The 14,407-nt window shown below is 40.7% G+C and overlaps 1 protein-coding gene across 1 annotated transcript in view; it reads left to right on the forward strand.

The window, feature by feature from the left end:
- Positions 1 to 14,407, forward strand: part of PHEX (phosphate regulating endopeptidase homolog X-linked) — a 98,279-nt gene that overhangs the window by 20,050 nt on the left and 63,822 nt on the right. Inside the window, exons 4-9 of the mRNA XM_048287894.1 lie at positions 2,140 to 2,226; positions 3,271 to 3,497; positions 6,638 to 6,706; positions 7,272 to 7,388; positions 10,926 to 11,009; positions 11,320 to 11,465. Of these exons, the coding sequence (XP_048143851.1) occupies positions 2,140 to 2,226; positions 3,271 to 3,497; positions 6,638 to 6,706; positions 7,272 to 7,388; positions 10,926 to 11,009; positions 11,320 to 11,465 (730 nt within the window). The remainder of the gene's footprint in view (positions 1 to 2,139; positions 2,227 to 3,270; positions 3,498 to 6,637; positions 6,707 to 7,271; positions 7,389 to 10,925; positions 11,010 to 11,319; positions 11,466 to 14,407) is intronic.

Genomic DNA, 14,407 nt, shown 5'->3' on the forward strand with positions numbered 1-14,407 from the left:
CTGGATTTTATTAGCTTCAATTTCATGGTTGTACAGCTCACTGGCAAAGACAGAAATTATTGTAATGACTTTAATGGGAGGGTAGGTTTTCATCCTTAGTTTTATGGAGGCATCATTTATAATTTCTTTTAAAATGCCATTTAAAATATGTGAACAGGTCTGATTATGCTACTAAGAATTGTGCACACTGAACATATACGTTGATGGTTGGCATTATATTGTATTTAACAAATTGGGAAATATTTGAGGATTTGAAATCAAAGCTATCCTCTCCAGAAGTATTTTAAGGGAAAAATCTTATTCATAATTAAATGGGAATGATCTCATTAAATCTCTTAAGGATCTAAGCAAAAGAATTGGGCAATGGGTGGGGGGTTTTTTTTGTTTTTTTGTTTAAGGAGAAAAGGGATTGGAGGGCGAGAACAAGTGGCATTTGCTTATCACTATGGTATTCCTTGAGTAGTAAACAGTTTGAGGTCTGCATTATGGTCCCGAGTGCTCACATGAGCTCAGGTGGGGAATATCTAAAAGGCTGGTTCCTCAGGGTCCTCTGGAAATTTTGGGAAATAAGTGCCTTAAAATTCTGCCTCAAGCAGTGAGCTCCTAATACTGAGAGAAGCTGTGCAAACCCAGGCTGTTCTCAGCTGTAGAACCGAGCAGTCCCATCCAGCTTTTGCCTCCCAGGAGAGGAGGCACTGTAGGGTGGACTCCAGAAAGCTGCTGGATAGAGCAGGGCTGGAGAGTGAGCAGCTGCCACCCGTTTGCAGGAGGGTGCTGCTTTTGGATGGCAGTACCACCACCTCTTCAGTACTCTGCATGTCCCCAGCCAGTCCTGGCAGAGGAATAATGTTGCATTGACCCTGATCCAGCTCTGCGTGGGAGCTGTTTGGTCTTGCCATGGCTGGTGGTGTTATGAAGTCTCAGTGGTTCTCTGCAGGCCTAAGGGACTCTTGTGTTCCTCTTTGTTCCTCCTTTTGTGTGAGGAATGCTTCTTAGCACAATTGCACTGTGCTGCCTTTGCTCATTTGAAACCCAGAGCACTGGGTGGTACTATAGTATGGAGAAGGGAGTCTTGAATTTTTCAAGGCTTTTTAGCCCTGGCTGAGCACACAACAGGAGGGACTTGATACCAGCAAAGCCACTCTTTCCAGTGGTCCCTGTAACAATAAGGTAATGCTTTGCAGGATTGGCTTGGGTTTTGCAATACCAGGTGAGGTCCAACAGAGCTTGCCAGCCCTGTTCCTGTGCTGTGCTCAAGAGCGATCCTGCTTCTCTTGGCTGTGGAAGTGCTCGTGCTGTGCAGCACCTGAGCTGACAGATCTCTCTGAAACTCAGCTGCCTCTGCATTTAACCACAGTACTTTGTATCTGCAGCTGCATCATGCCTGATTTACAGCTTGGATAGAACAATTCAAGGCAGCTGGGAGGGGACAGCTGAGATTCAGATGCACTTTGCATGCTATTTCCTTTCCATGACATAATGTGAGGAATGCAAGGAATGTAGAGAGATGACAGCTTAGAAAGGTTAGTCTGGCTTTCAGGCACCGAGGATGTTTACACCTATAGTGTGAAGTGAGGATGAGTGTGTGTACAGAGTGCAGCTTTACAAACAGTAGTTGGACACTTGGCTTTCTGTGTCACTAACAAGGCTGAGATTGTGTTTGACTGACAATGGGGCAGTTCTCTGCTGCTTTCTTTCAGCAGCACCAGAGCTGGCAAAAGTGAACACCAGTGGTCTTGCTCCTGAGATCCTGTAACCTTCTCTGTTAGGTCCTGTTTTCCTAATGTACCAGCACCAGAAGCTGAGCCACTTGAAAAAATTCCTGGCTCCCTGCCCTGTGTGCTGGTTGCCACCCTCACCCCATGACTGCCTGTCCCCTCAGTTTGCTGAGGGTAGCTGGTTGTGAGCACAAGTAATAAGCTGCATCTGTCATTTGGCTTCAAGTTAGTTCTGAAAAAAATAAAAAATCCTTCTCTGTTGGGGATTGAAAAAGGTGCAGGTAAGTCTGTGCTACTGCTTAAGAAAATATACATAGAGCCTCATACTTAATTAAACAAGTGCTATGATTAAACCAAATGCTGAAACATGCAAACAGTGTCTACATTTTCCAAAGTATTGAAAAAAAAATTGTTTTTTCAGCCTTGCTAGAGAAACCCATCAGCAAAAGACGAGACAGTGAAGCTGTACAGAAGGCCAAGATCCTTTACGCATCCTGCATGAATGAGAGTAAGTGGATTGATTTGAGAAGGAAATAGATGCATTCCCTGCATTTCGAAAGGCAGGCTTTTTATCTCTGTGCAGAGCTCTGTGAAGCTCTGTGCAGATGCTTGGATTTTGCTGATATGGATTCAACTGAATGCAGAGGGTCTTTTACACATTCCTAAAGCTGGCTATTGAGACTGAGGTACACCCAGGCAAAAGAAGTCAGTTTTAGAGAAACCTCTGCTTGTCAAAACTGTGAAGAGATATTTATCTGTGCAAAAGGATGTTAAACTGTGCCCCAGGGTTTTGGGGTTAGTGCCTGGGGTTAATAATTCAGAGGAACCCTCTGATGAAATTCTCATACTGATACTTTCAAGAGTTGCTCATCACCTTCTACATTTCTCTACATCTATTTAATCAAAACACTACGCCAGGGCTGGGTATAGACAGTCCTGGACTCTTTAGCTTAGGTATCTTCATGTCAAGCATGTTAGCCACATTTGCAGAGTGCTTTTCCTTAGCTTGTAAATGCTGCTGTAAGGCAAAGTACACTAGTTTGGGACACATCACTACCCTTAGGTAGCTGCACAAGTGAAAGAAGTATTGAGAGTCCCCTTGTCCTTCTGACTCTTTCAGGCTTTTTTCCTGCACAGTTTTCTTCCAACATGGCTCAAGTCTGACTGCCAGCAATTGAGACAGCCTGCTCCTCAGCCTTGGTGCCCAGATGCTGCCACTCCAGCTTTGATTATGAACAATAACCCCCCTCCCCCAAAACAGTGAAGTTTCTATGCTAGTTCCTAATCAAGGAGTGGGTTTTTTAAATTTACTTAATTCCAGCCTTTGCCTTTTTTTGAAAGGCACTGATTTGCCTCTCTTATTCTTGATACAGATAAACAGGGTTGGACTTCTACGCTGCTGTGCTCACAGGCAGAGCAGAGGCTTTGGGTTTCAACTATTGTGATTGCCTTGCCTGAAAATCAATCGATGCCAATAAATCTTTGTCTTATGTAGCTGCTGCTGGGCTTGAATTGTCTGGAATGTAATTGTTGTCACACTTTGACATTTCAGATAAAATTGAAAAAGCTGATGTGAAACCTCTGTTAAGTATACTGAAGCATTCACCTTTCCGTTGGCCTGTGTTGGAATCCAATATTGGACCTGAAGGGCTGTGGTCAGAAAGGAGGTTCAGCTTAGTCCAAGCCTTGGCAACTCTTCGTGGCCAATACAGTAGCTCTGTCTTCATCCGTTTGTACGTGGCTGCTGATGACAAAATCTCCAATCGCTATATCCTGAAGGTACAGTATAGCATATCTAATAGGTGTTTGATGGTCTCTTTCTTTAAAACATCTTTACATGCCAGATGTTTACACTTGATTGTTGCTGTTATTATCTGCTGGCTTACAGTTGTACGTAGGGGCCAATTTATGGGAATGTAGAAGCCACTAGCAACCACATGCTATTGAAAAGTATTTCGGTACAGGTTGTTTTCTTCTTTCAAATGGAAAAAACCCCATAAAAATGGTCCCATTAGACCAATAGCCAGGGTCTATGTGCATGAGAATAAGACGTCAATATCTAATTCTGTGTGCTGTTTATGACTCATCGGTTGCATGAAGAATGCTTTTTGTCTGGGAGGATGAAAAATGGTCCATCGCTAGCAGATATTTTGAACTTGAGCTCTTTTTCTTGAGATGGAAACACTTAATCTGGTGCTTATACAGCACCTTACCACACAGATTTTTCCCAAGTGCTTTTAAACATGAGATAGAGCATTTACCTTTTTCCTGAAATGCTGTTGTTTTTACACCAAAACATTACCCATTTGTTAGCAGCGCATGGCATTACACAACAGTTTAGTAAGAAAAAGACCCAAGGAACGTTGTCTCCCTGTAGTCTGACAAAACTCCAGATGGAGTTGTATAACTGTGCAAGACTGAGTGCCTGGGCCAAATGCACTGTTGTTTAAGAACTTCAGATGAGTAGCCAGAGCAGACCCTCCCTCCATGGCTACAAGGAAATAGTTTATGAAGGCAAGAGATAAGGAACAAATAAGAAAGTTATGATGGCATTCATCACAGCAAAATAGGGTCTATGATCCTTATTTTGCTAGCATCTTGGCTAGCTGTAGGAATGTAGCCAAGAATACATTGTATTTAGGGACTGTGGTGGTACTGGAGTGGATGTCAGTTCTAAGTCGATTATTCCGTATTTCTTTTCACTGTGATATTTAACTGGCATTAAGTTGAAGGGTAACTTTCCCCCTTCTCCAGGACATTTTCCTGGATGGTCAACAGCAGATCAACAGTTTGCTGTATCAAAGATGTCATTCTGCTAAGATGCTGTTCAGATCCTGTCACATTTTCTTCAGCTGAAGACTCACTTGAAAGAACTGAAGCAGTAGAATCAGAGAGATGTTTAGTTAGGTATCTCCTGTCACAATATTTCAGTTCAAGCCACCTATCAGCAAATGGCTGGACAGGGACACCCTCACTGCTGCTCTCTTGGAAATGATTTATGACCAGCATTACCTTCACTTGCTATGCTTAGCAGCACCTAAGAATTAAGTATCTAAATAACTGAAGCACTACCTGTTATGAATAACATATTGTTCCGTAGGGTATTCTGATGTTAGTTTGATTAGGACCTTGATCTGCAGAATGCGTCAGCCAGTGCCCTACTTTGTCCATGTTTTAACGAATTCCCAGGGGTGTAGATGTACCACAGAATATTTCAATCTGCTTGTGAAAATGGCTTTATTGCAAAATTCTTTTTGTTCAGCATTGCAAAATCACCAATGGGTCATAAAAGAGGTGGAAACTCCAAATAAAACTTTGTTCAGCATTCAACATTATATTTTTTTTTCATGAGTGCTGAAGCAGTTGGTTAACTTTTTTGTTTATTTCTCATATTTCTGGTCTCTTCGTTTAATGTGTTGTCAACTCTAATTCTTAAGACATGGGAATTTAGAGGAACATTTAATGTAACAGTCACAGAATTGAAATTCATCAAATAATCTGAAGTCATCTATTGCAAAGACACATGTAAAAAAGCATAAGAGTACATTCTTTTTGCATCATTGTGCTGAGAAAAGAAAGTTTTTCAAAGAATGAGAGTTGTACTGAGCATCACAATTACTCCTTTTTGAAGATGGTTTGTTTTATTTGTTTGTGGTATATTTTAAAGGTTGTGAACATCAGCTAGTAGAGAGAAAGATTATATTTATTCATTCACTTTAAGTTTTATTCATTTGTTACATTTTTATAAATGTAGAAAATGTGAAATATAAATCGCTTAACCTAAAGGACTTAGATTAGAAAGGACTTACGTGAAATTGTATGAATAAATACAGTCTATCTTCAGTAGATTTATCTTTAGAAACAATTGCAGCATCAAACCAAAAATGTTACATCAAAGCAGTTGTTTCTGCTCCAATCAGTGTCTTATTCAGAATTTGGAAGCTGGTTAAATGAAGTTTTCAGCTTTGTCTTCCATACCCTAACCTAACTTGATCACATTGAGAAGTTCTGGGAAATCTCAATTCCCAGTAATTATTATAAAATATATGCTGTGTAGTGAGTTCTTCCTGGTTAGGAATTTGAAACAGCATGCAAATATTCCCATGTAGATGTTTCACTCAAAACTCTTAATGCAGATCTCAAATTTTCAGGCCTAATTCCAATATTAGGATGACTGTAGATCAGCAAATCTGATCCATGTTTAGATGGAAAAGATAAGTGAAGGTCAAAGATCCATCTGGACTACCAGACACCTTTAGCTAAAGTACTGGAGACATAACAATATCCTGTGCAAGCAATCCTGGCTGGTATCCAGTTCAGTTTCAGTTCATCTGCTCAAAAGACTGAATACAACACACAGTGCTGGTCTAGGGTGGAGCTCAAAAGCGTAACCTCAGTTTCAGTCAAGAAAACCTAACGATGCCTCCCAGGTAGAGAGCAGCTCACATGCTCCAGCACCTCAAGGGCATTTGGTGCATACACTAGGCTGGTGTGGTCCCAAGCTGACTCTTAGGCCTCTGAAATAGGCATAGGATGGATACATGGTCATCAGCACCAATGGTTTGATCCTGTAGACCCAGTCCTTTTGTGTTTCCTACTTGCTGATGTAGCTGTTTTAACCATATAAATCACACCTGTGATTCTTTTCTTTAGGTGGCTTAGATATTGCAGGGGGCATCTGTGGCTCCCCAGATCACAGTAATGTGATTTAGTTAATACCTGTCAGCACAGCATAACATTTTTCTTTTATTTTGAAATCCTGTGCAACTCAGACTGGTGCAGTATTTTATGTATTAGGCATTTGCACACATCTACCATAATTGCCAGAAAAACATGAACCCTTCCAAAGTTACTTATCAGTTTACCTTTGAATCTGATGAATTTAGCTGTTAAATGTTACTTCTTGGTTTTTTTAACAGCTTGACCAAGCAAGTCTCTCTCTGGCATCTCGAGAGGATTACCTAGAAAATACCACAGAAGCCAAATCTGTAAGTATTATCGGCTGGAAAATAGAGTCACCATTTTCTCCCTCATCTTTTTTCATTGTTGTTTTGTTTTGTTGAGCTCCAGACTGAGAATGGGTTGTGTTTTGTTTAGATTTGGGTTTTGCAGGGTATCTATCACAAAACACCACTTCTATCACAAACACTCTTGCAAAGTGTCCTAAATGAAGCTTGCACTTGTATACAAGTACTTCTGTCCCATGGTGGTTACTGTATTAGTTGGCCTAAAATACAGGTGTACATTCATACACATTGTCTAATCCATTTGTAAGAGCTGAAAGTTGTCAGTCTAATCCAGAATGGCCTTTTGCATTTCCTGAGATTTGTGCTCCCTGAACCATAGCAGGTATCTCTGCCTGTCACGCACTGTATTTTTACAGTGTTATTTCTCCTTTTTAACTTGCTTGGCACTCAAGGTAAGGAAAGTACAACCTTGGTTCCTAAGGTGTGAAGGTATTACACTCCTAGTGCTGGGCATTTCTGGTCTACTGCTACAACTCTGCTCAAGAGCAGCTCCTGTTTTCATTTCACTCTTTCTGTTTCTTTACAGTACCGAGATGCCTTTTTGCAGTTCATGGTTGATACAGCAGTGCTTCTGGGTGCAAACGCCTCCCGAGCTGAATCGGATATGAAATCAGTTCTAAGACTGGAAGTTAAAATAGCAGAGGTTGGTAATCTAATATAACCTTTTCTCAAAACGGAAAGCCCTTATATCAACAACATTAGCAATAGGGATTTTAAAAGCAGAAGGAGAGGAGCAGATCCTGATGAGGAAAGGATGAATAATATTTCTCCCTTAGTTAATTGTTAAACTGTAAATTTTATTCTCAGGGGAAAACCTTAGCCAAATACCCTTGGTGTTTTAAATTTGTCTTGGTTTTGGAGACAAAACTTCAGGAGAAAACACTCCGGAGGGTCTCCTCTGAAGGGAAAAGGGCCTCCCCCTTTCCTCCACCAATAAGACAAGTGGGTCACAGCAAGTGGAAGTGGAAAAAAACAAACAGTTTATTAGCACCAAACAAAAGCAGGGTAGAACAGGATAAAAAAACCCCGTCAAAATACAACAAATTCCCAGGGAGGGAACAGACACGTGGGCTCGGACCAGCCGGGGCCACCCCGCAGGCCCACTGGGGCCACCCTCGCAGGCTCCCCGGACCGGCGAGGAGGGAAGGGAGGCAGTGAGGCAAGGGGAAGGGAAGGGAAAAAAGAACAAGACAAACCAACAGAACCTTTTTCCTGCTAGTGGAACACAAAGAACCCCAAAGAGCAGCACAGTGCTCCCTCCCGAGCCCCCCGAGCCCCCCTGGGTCCATCTTAAAGGCAGAGCATCCTTGGGCATTGAGCGGATGGTTAAGGAATAAAGCGGCTTCATAACATCACCCCAGGACAAAATTGTAATGTCAGCCAGGCTCACCAGTGGCAAGCCTGGGGGTGGCATGGCAATGTTTAAGGGATGGTGTATTAGCGAGGTCCTTTGGTCTCCCATCTCAGTGGAGGTGGGGGATGGAGATCTATATGGCAGCAGAGATACAGGGATTGTTGATATGTTAGAAACTGTGGAAGCACCTGAGAAGGGTCCCATAGGAGTTAGGGCTTATCCTCCTGAAAAGGTGATGAGGTCAATATCCCAGCTGAAGTGCATCTACACCAATTCACTGGTACCCACTTGGCAGCTGAAAAAATATTACATAGCTCAAGACCTTACACGTATTTTCCAACCTAAGTGATTCTATAATTTTGAAGCTGTGTGGAATCTGAGCTCCTGCTGTGTACCTGTGTTGAGGATCTATTACCCTGTTGTTTAACAGCAGACTGGGCTGATTCTCTGCGGAACAGTCTAAAAGCAATGCAAGACTGAGGTGGGATATTGGAGCTTGGTGGTGAGGGAGTGGTGTTTACAGTAGCACCACCCTTAGCTCCTGAAGTGTTTTCGTGGGGTAGTCTGGGAGAGTGGATGAAAAACTCATGAGTTTTAATTTAGAGGATCAGCTGAATTTAGTAAAGCTAAGCATATTTAAATCTGGTACTTGGTTCTGACATTTACTTGGTGACATTTTTGCTCCCTTGTGGTGTTTAATTTATGCCTTGGGATTATTGCAGATTGAAGGAGTGTTTTTGCTTCTCTATATCCCTGTTTCAGTATGGCTACTACAGGAATCCCACTCATGGGTGCTGCAAGTTCATTATCATTTCAACCTCTACTAAAACTAGGGAGAAGGATTGGCCTCAGTGTTGGGAAACCACCAAAAGTAAGGGTACAGGCTTGATGCTGGTTTGCAGAACTGCCAGCTGAGCTGAGTATTCCTTCATATTTGCAAGGAAAGAAGCTATCCCTGTGAAATGCTGGTCTCTGTTAGCAGAGAAGCCTGTTGTGTTGCACAGGACAGGCAATGCAGTAGATGACTTTTACCTGGGTTCTGCTGTTGCAGTCTAAAGGATGCTTCTTAATGGCATGTTTCTACATAAGTGAGGGCCACCCACAACAGAAGCCAATCAATGTTTCCATCTCTCTGCTGAAAGGGATGAAATTTTGTCAAACATCTAAGCAAAGTCCAATATTAATTTTTAGTTACTTAGCATGGATGGACTAATGTGCAAATACTTCCTTGTGACCTGGTAGACTTGAAAAACAGTAAATATTTCTTCTGTTTATCAGTGATGGCATGAGAAGATGCATCCTTAGCTCTAGTAGCTCTAATGCTTTGCCTAACAGGTGTCTTACAGAGCATTAATCCACAAAGTATGTAAGTGAAGCTGCCGTGTAAGATGACATGGATCATGTAACAGCTCTCAGGATCTGTAATGCACATCGTTATGCAACAAACCATGCTTGCTTATGGTTTCTTTTAGTAAGAATAATCCTCCTAATATCTGTTCAGATATTAGGTATGAGTCAATGGACATGCCTTGTTGCATAAATATAATGTACCTAATGATTATGTATATAAACATTTTACCGTGATGGAGGTAGTCCTGTTTGTCACTGGAGGTTTTACTGCATTCTGTGTTCCTCTGCAATTTTTTAAGTAAGTGTATGTAATGGAGAACTTCTGTGCTCAGGAAGAGGCAGCAAGAATACTTTGGATATAGGAAGGAGTGGCATGCTTTGAGAGAGGTTGTTGTGTACAAGGAAGATTTTTATTAGGTTTGAATCACTGGAGAAAGTTTTGAGAGAAAGGGAGTAAATGGGTTCAAGAAGAGTTAAAGATTTGTCAGATAAATGAAATTTGCAGAAAGGGAGAAGAAAGTAATTTTTTTTTCCTGTGTGGCTTGAGCAATAGTAAAACCACAGACACTTACTGGAGAATTTTGGTTGGAGAAGTTCCAGCTGTCTGGTTAGTCTGGCGTCAATCCCTGTCCTTTAGACTGCATACAGACAGTGGTACAGGATTTACCTTAGAGCAGGGCTGGAATTGCCACTGGGAATTTTTGTTTCTCTTGAACACTGAGAAAATTTTGAGCTGTACCTTGTACTTGATTTGTTTTTCTATTATGAACCATAGGGCCATCTTGGAGTCTGGGTGTCCTTCTCATCAGTTAAAGGATTTGCTTCATATTTAGGGTTTCTTTTGCTGTATCCTTGGACACTGCAGAGGAACTTGAGATCCAGCTCCTCTGGTCACCCAGATGAAAGGCCTGGTTGTGGAATGCTTTAATTCATGCCTGGCCTATATACTCAGGTTTCCTGCTATGGAAATCAGAGTGAAGGGGTGAAATGAGGAGTGTGTATCTGGCTCTTCCCCCAGGTGGAATAAGACCGTAGCAAGAACATGTTCAAATCCAAGACATGAGATGCACTTCAGTTTATGAAGGTGCACCTATCTCAGATTTGATGTATTAAACCTGAAGGTGGCTTCTACTTGATAGGAAGGGATGAATAGGTATTAATCGTCAATGTGTACTTTTATCTCTTATGAATTAACATGTCTTTCCTTAGCATAATCAGAGCCAAATCATCTGATATGTCCAAAGAACACATGCAGCTCATTAAATTTTCCAATAATGAGTTAAACTTAAAAGGAACTATCTTCCATTTCTTCCAGTTTAATGCAATCCTCAGAAAGGGAAGTTAATGCCATAAATGCTTGGAAAACAGGTGGTGAGATATTTCTGCACAGGGATTATGAAGGACGGTAATGACGTAAGAGTCCCTGCAAGATAAACCTTGTTTTGATGGTTTTGTGGTTTTTTTTCTCTTCACCAGATCATGATTCCCTATGAAAATCGAACAAGTGAGGTGATGTACAATAAAATGAACATATCGGAGCTTAGTGCCATGATTCCACAGGTTGGTTGGGGATAACTGAAAAATTATTCTTTTAATATCTGATCTGTATAATTAAAACTGTCTTTAGTGTTCAGAGCAGCATGTTAAAGGAGTATCATAAGGAATGTGTGTGCTCATTTACAGTATATGTTCTTTTAAATACAGTTCCAACTTTAATGAGGATTGAAAACATATGTAATGATAAAGTGCAATAATTTCTATGTTCGTAATAAGTAAAGCTTTGAAACCATTAGTTTTAAAGGTACAACTTAGTTCATAAATCATCTCTCTTCATAATCTGCTTTAACCAGCCTTCTCTTTGTCATTGCAGTTTGACTGGCTGGGATACATCAAGAAGGTGATTGACACCAAACTCTATCCTGAGCTTAAAGATATAGGTCCTTCAGAAAATGTGATTGTCCGTGTTCCCCAGTACTTCAAAGATTTATTCAGGATACTAGAAAATGAAAGGAAAAAGTAAGGATCCTATGATGGTTTCACCCACACTTATAAGTGATGCCATGAAGATTTTTTGCCTTTTCTTTTATACCTCTGTTATACCTTTTTACAACTTCTGTATTCTTAGTGCTTTTTGCCTACATTCTTGGACTTGTTTGTCAAGCTGGGAGATTAACATTTTAGAAGCTTCATAGCTAGGGATCAGTGTGCCCGAGACCCCAAGGTCCTCTCCAGAACACATTCTGTAAACCAAGATAGAACCATCGAGGGGGAGGTTCCTTGGGGAGGGGGGCTCACTCAAGCCTCTCACTGGGGAATCTTTGATAGATATGCTAATTAATGAGACCTATAATATTATACCAGATCTTTGGGGGGTGTGCATTGCAGTGGGCATTGAGGTGCATTCGACGTAGACGTAGTGCACCTAAGGATCCTTAAAATAAATACCAAGGTAAAATCCCTTTTTCCCTTCTAGAGTGTTTGACTCTTGATTTTAAGACCAGGAAAAGGCATCATAAGGGTACATCAAATGCTGGGCTTTTTCTATTTTTTTTTTTAATGAGTTTCAGCTATTCTTGGAATCAAGTCTCTAGGCAAACAGTCTGTTTGGTTTTGCCTGAATGAGGATTTAGATATTACCTTGTGCACAGCAGGAGAATTTTCAGTTTCAACACCTTTGTTCTATGGATAACACAGGTTGCAGTAAAGCTGCTCTTTCCAGATGCATTCAGCATCTCTAACTTGTATAGGGTGAAATCCTTGTATCTTGTGAAATCCTTTACACCTGCAGGACATAGTTGTAAAATGCAGGTAGCTCTGATTAAACATGGTAGATGTGCTTTGCAAAGGGAAGCAAGAGAGTTTTGGGCAGCGATGAAAAAGTGACATCTCATTTGAAACATCCTTATTGATGACATCTAAGGGATTTCTGTGATAATTTGTTCTCTGAGGCATGTTGCTGAAATTTAAAATAAATATTGTTAAGCTGTTGTCTCCAAATATCAATCTTTGCTGATTGTACAGTATGGCCACAACCAAATGTATTTCAGGAAAAAAAAAGACAGAGATTTTTCTTATATTGTCGCTCTGTCTCTAGTGATGGAATGCTTACATTAATTCATAGTACCTTTAAAAATAGCACACAAATCAAACAATAAGAAAAAGAAAATTTACTGATTTGCTTACAGATCATCAAATATCCTTTCCTTGTAAAATTCAGATAAATAGCATTAGTGCCACCAATTTTAATCTACTGAGGAAAGACTTTTAAATTGTTTGAGCTGTCCATGCTTTCTAACTCAAAGTTAGTTACATCAGTGGGGATAAATGTAGGATTTAGAGGTTGCATATTTAGCAAGATGACAGGGAATTAGTTATTCCCTGCCTACAAATACACTTACATGCAAATGTATTATGTAACTATAGAGTAAATACCTGGAGACTTTTTCCATCAGTTTCTTATTCAGGGAAAATCTAAATATTCAAGAGAAGTTAAGCCAGCCTGTGTGTCATGGCAGAAGGAGGCTGGAGTAATGACCAGAAATAATTGCAATGCCTGTCTTTAGCAAAGCTCAAGACCAGGTTTCCGCCCTCACAGGCTGGGGGGAGAGGGTGAGCAAAAGCAGTTTCAGTATATTCACACTGCATATGTTAGAGGTGCTAACGGCTTAGGCATTTTCTGCCCGGTCTTATCCTAAGAAAATTGCATCATAAAATGTTATAAATGGCAAATAGTGCTAAACTGAACCCAAGCAGGCTTCAAATTCTTGTGTGTAAAATGTATCCAAACAGCCCAGGCATGATAACCAAGATCATGTTTATCTCTTAGGTGATTATGTTCATTATTTAAAATGTAAGAGTCTGCTCCAGAGGTAACCTTGCTATCTGGCCTGAGAAAATTAGGAGATCATCTTAGTGTGAACTCCTAACAATGAGGTCTCAATATTCCCTTGTAGGGTGAACCCTGAAAACTTAACAAGGATATTTTCTTTTAGGTAATCTCATTTGTCATTCTCCATATGATATTTTAAAGGTTTAGTTAATATAAACAACATGAATTTAATTTGTTACTGTAAATATCTAGACCAATCAAATTCTTAGAAAAGCATTTCAAAATTTTAGATTTGCTTCAGTGTTCATAATGTGAATTGTCTTCTCATCATTTCAAGGGATGGAGTGTCATAAGGAAAAGCAGGTACTTTCACCAAGTCCATATTCTTTTCAGTTACAAGGCTATCCCTAAATTATACTTTTATTCCAGTGCCTTGTGTGTCCTCTTCCTCAATGAGTACCCTGCTAGCCTGGGTATTGTTCAAAATGTCACAAAAAGATGGCTCATGCCCCAGTATTTCACCCAGTGATCGGGTAAAGTATTTAATGAAGTTTGTTTGAGGTGGAGAAAAGAATGGAGTGAAAATTAAGTCTGGCTACAGAAGGAGTTCTCTGTGTTGGAGGTGGCAAGTTGTATGGACTCAAAATCCTTGTGTTGAAAGTTTCTCCCTCAGAGAACCTGCTGAGCAATCTTGAATTGTGAAATCTTTCACAGGGCAATGTTACTAGAAAAGGGCACATTGACGTGTAGCGTGAATTTAGTAGAATTTTACTTAACTGCATGTAATCAAGTTACTGTGTGGTGCTTGAAATAGGTGCAGCAGTGTGGTTCAGAGGTTGGTCTGAAGTCCCCAGGCCAGAGCACTGCTGTGACTCCAACCCAGGAGCTGGGCTCTCCACAGGGAGCTGTCCACGAAGCTCAGCAACCAGCCTGCAGGAGTTTCCATCAGCTCTGGGATAGCTAGCCTAAGTCATGTCAGGTGCTGAAGTAAGTCAAACCTTCATAACAGGTCTTCAGGGATTCCTTCAGCTTTTTGGTGTACCAATCAATTTTTAATGGGGTTTATCTCTATTACAGGAAAAAGAGGTGTATGTATGTAGCTGTGATGTAAATGAGCAATGGCAGAGCT

The sequence above is a fragment of the Corvus hawaiiensis genome, chromosome 2 (assembly GCF_020740725.1).
Source record: "Corvus hawaiiensis isolate bCorHaw1 chromosome 2, bCorHaw1.pri.cur, whole genome shotgun sequence".
In the NCBI taxonomy this organism is placed as follows: domain Eukaryota; kingdom Metazoa; phylum Chordata; class Aves; order Passeriformes; family Corvidae; genus Corvus; species Corvus hawaiiensis.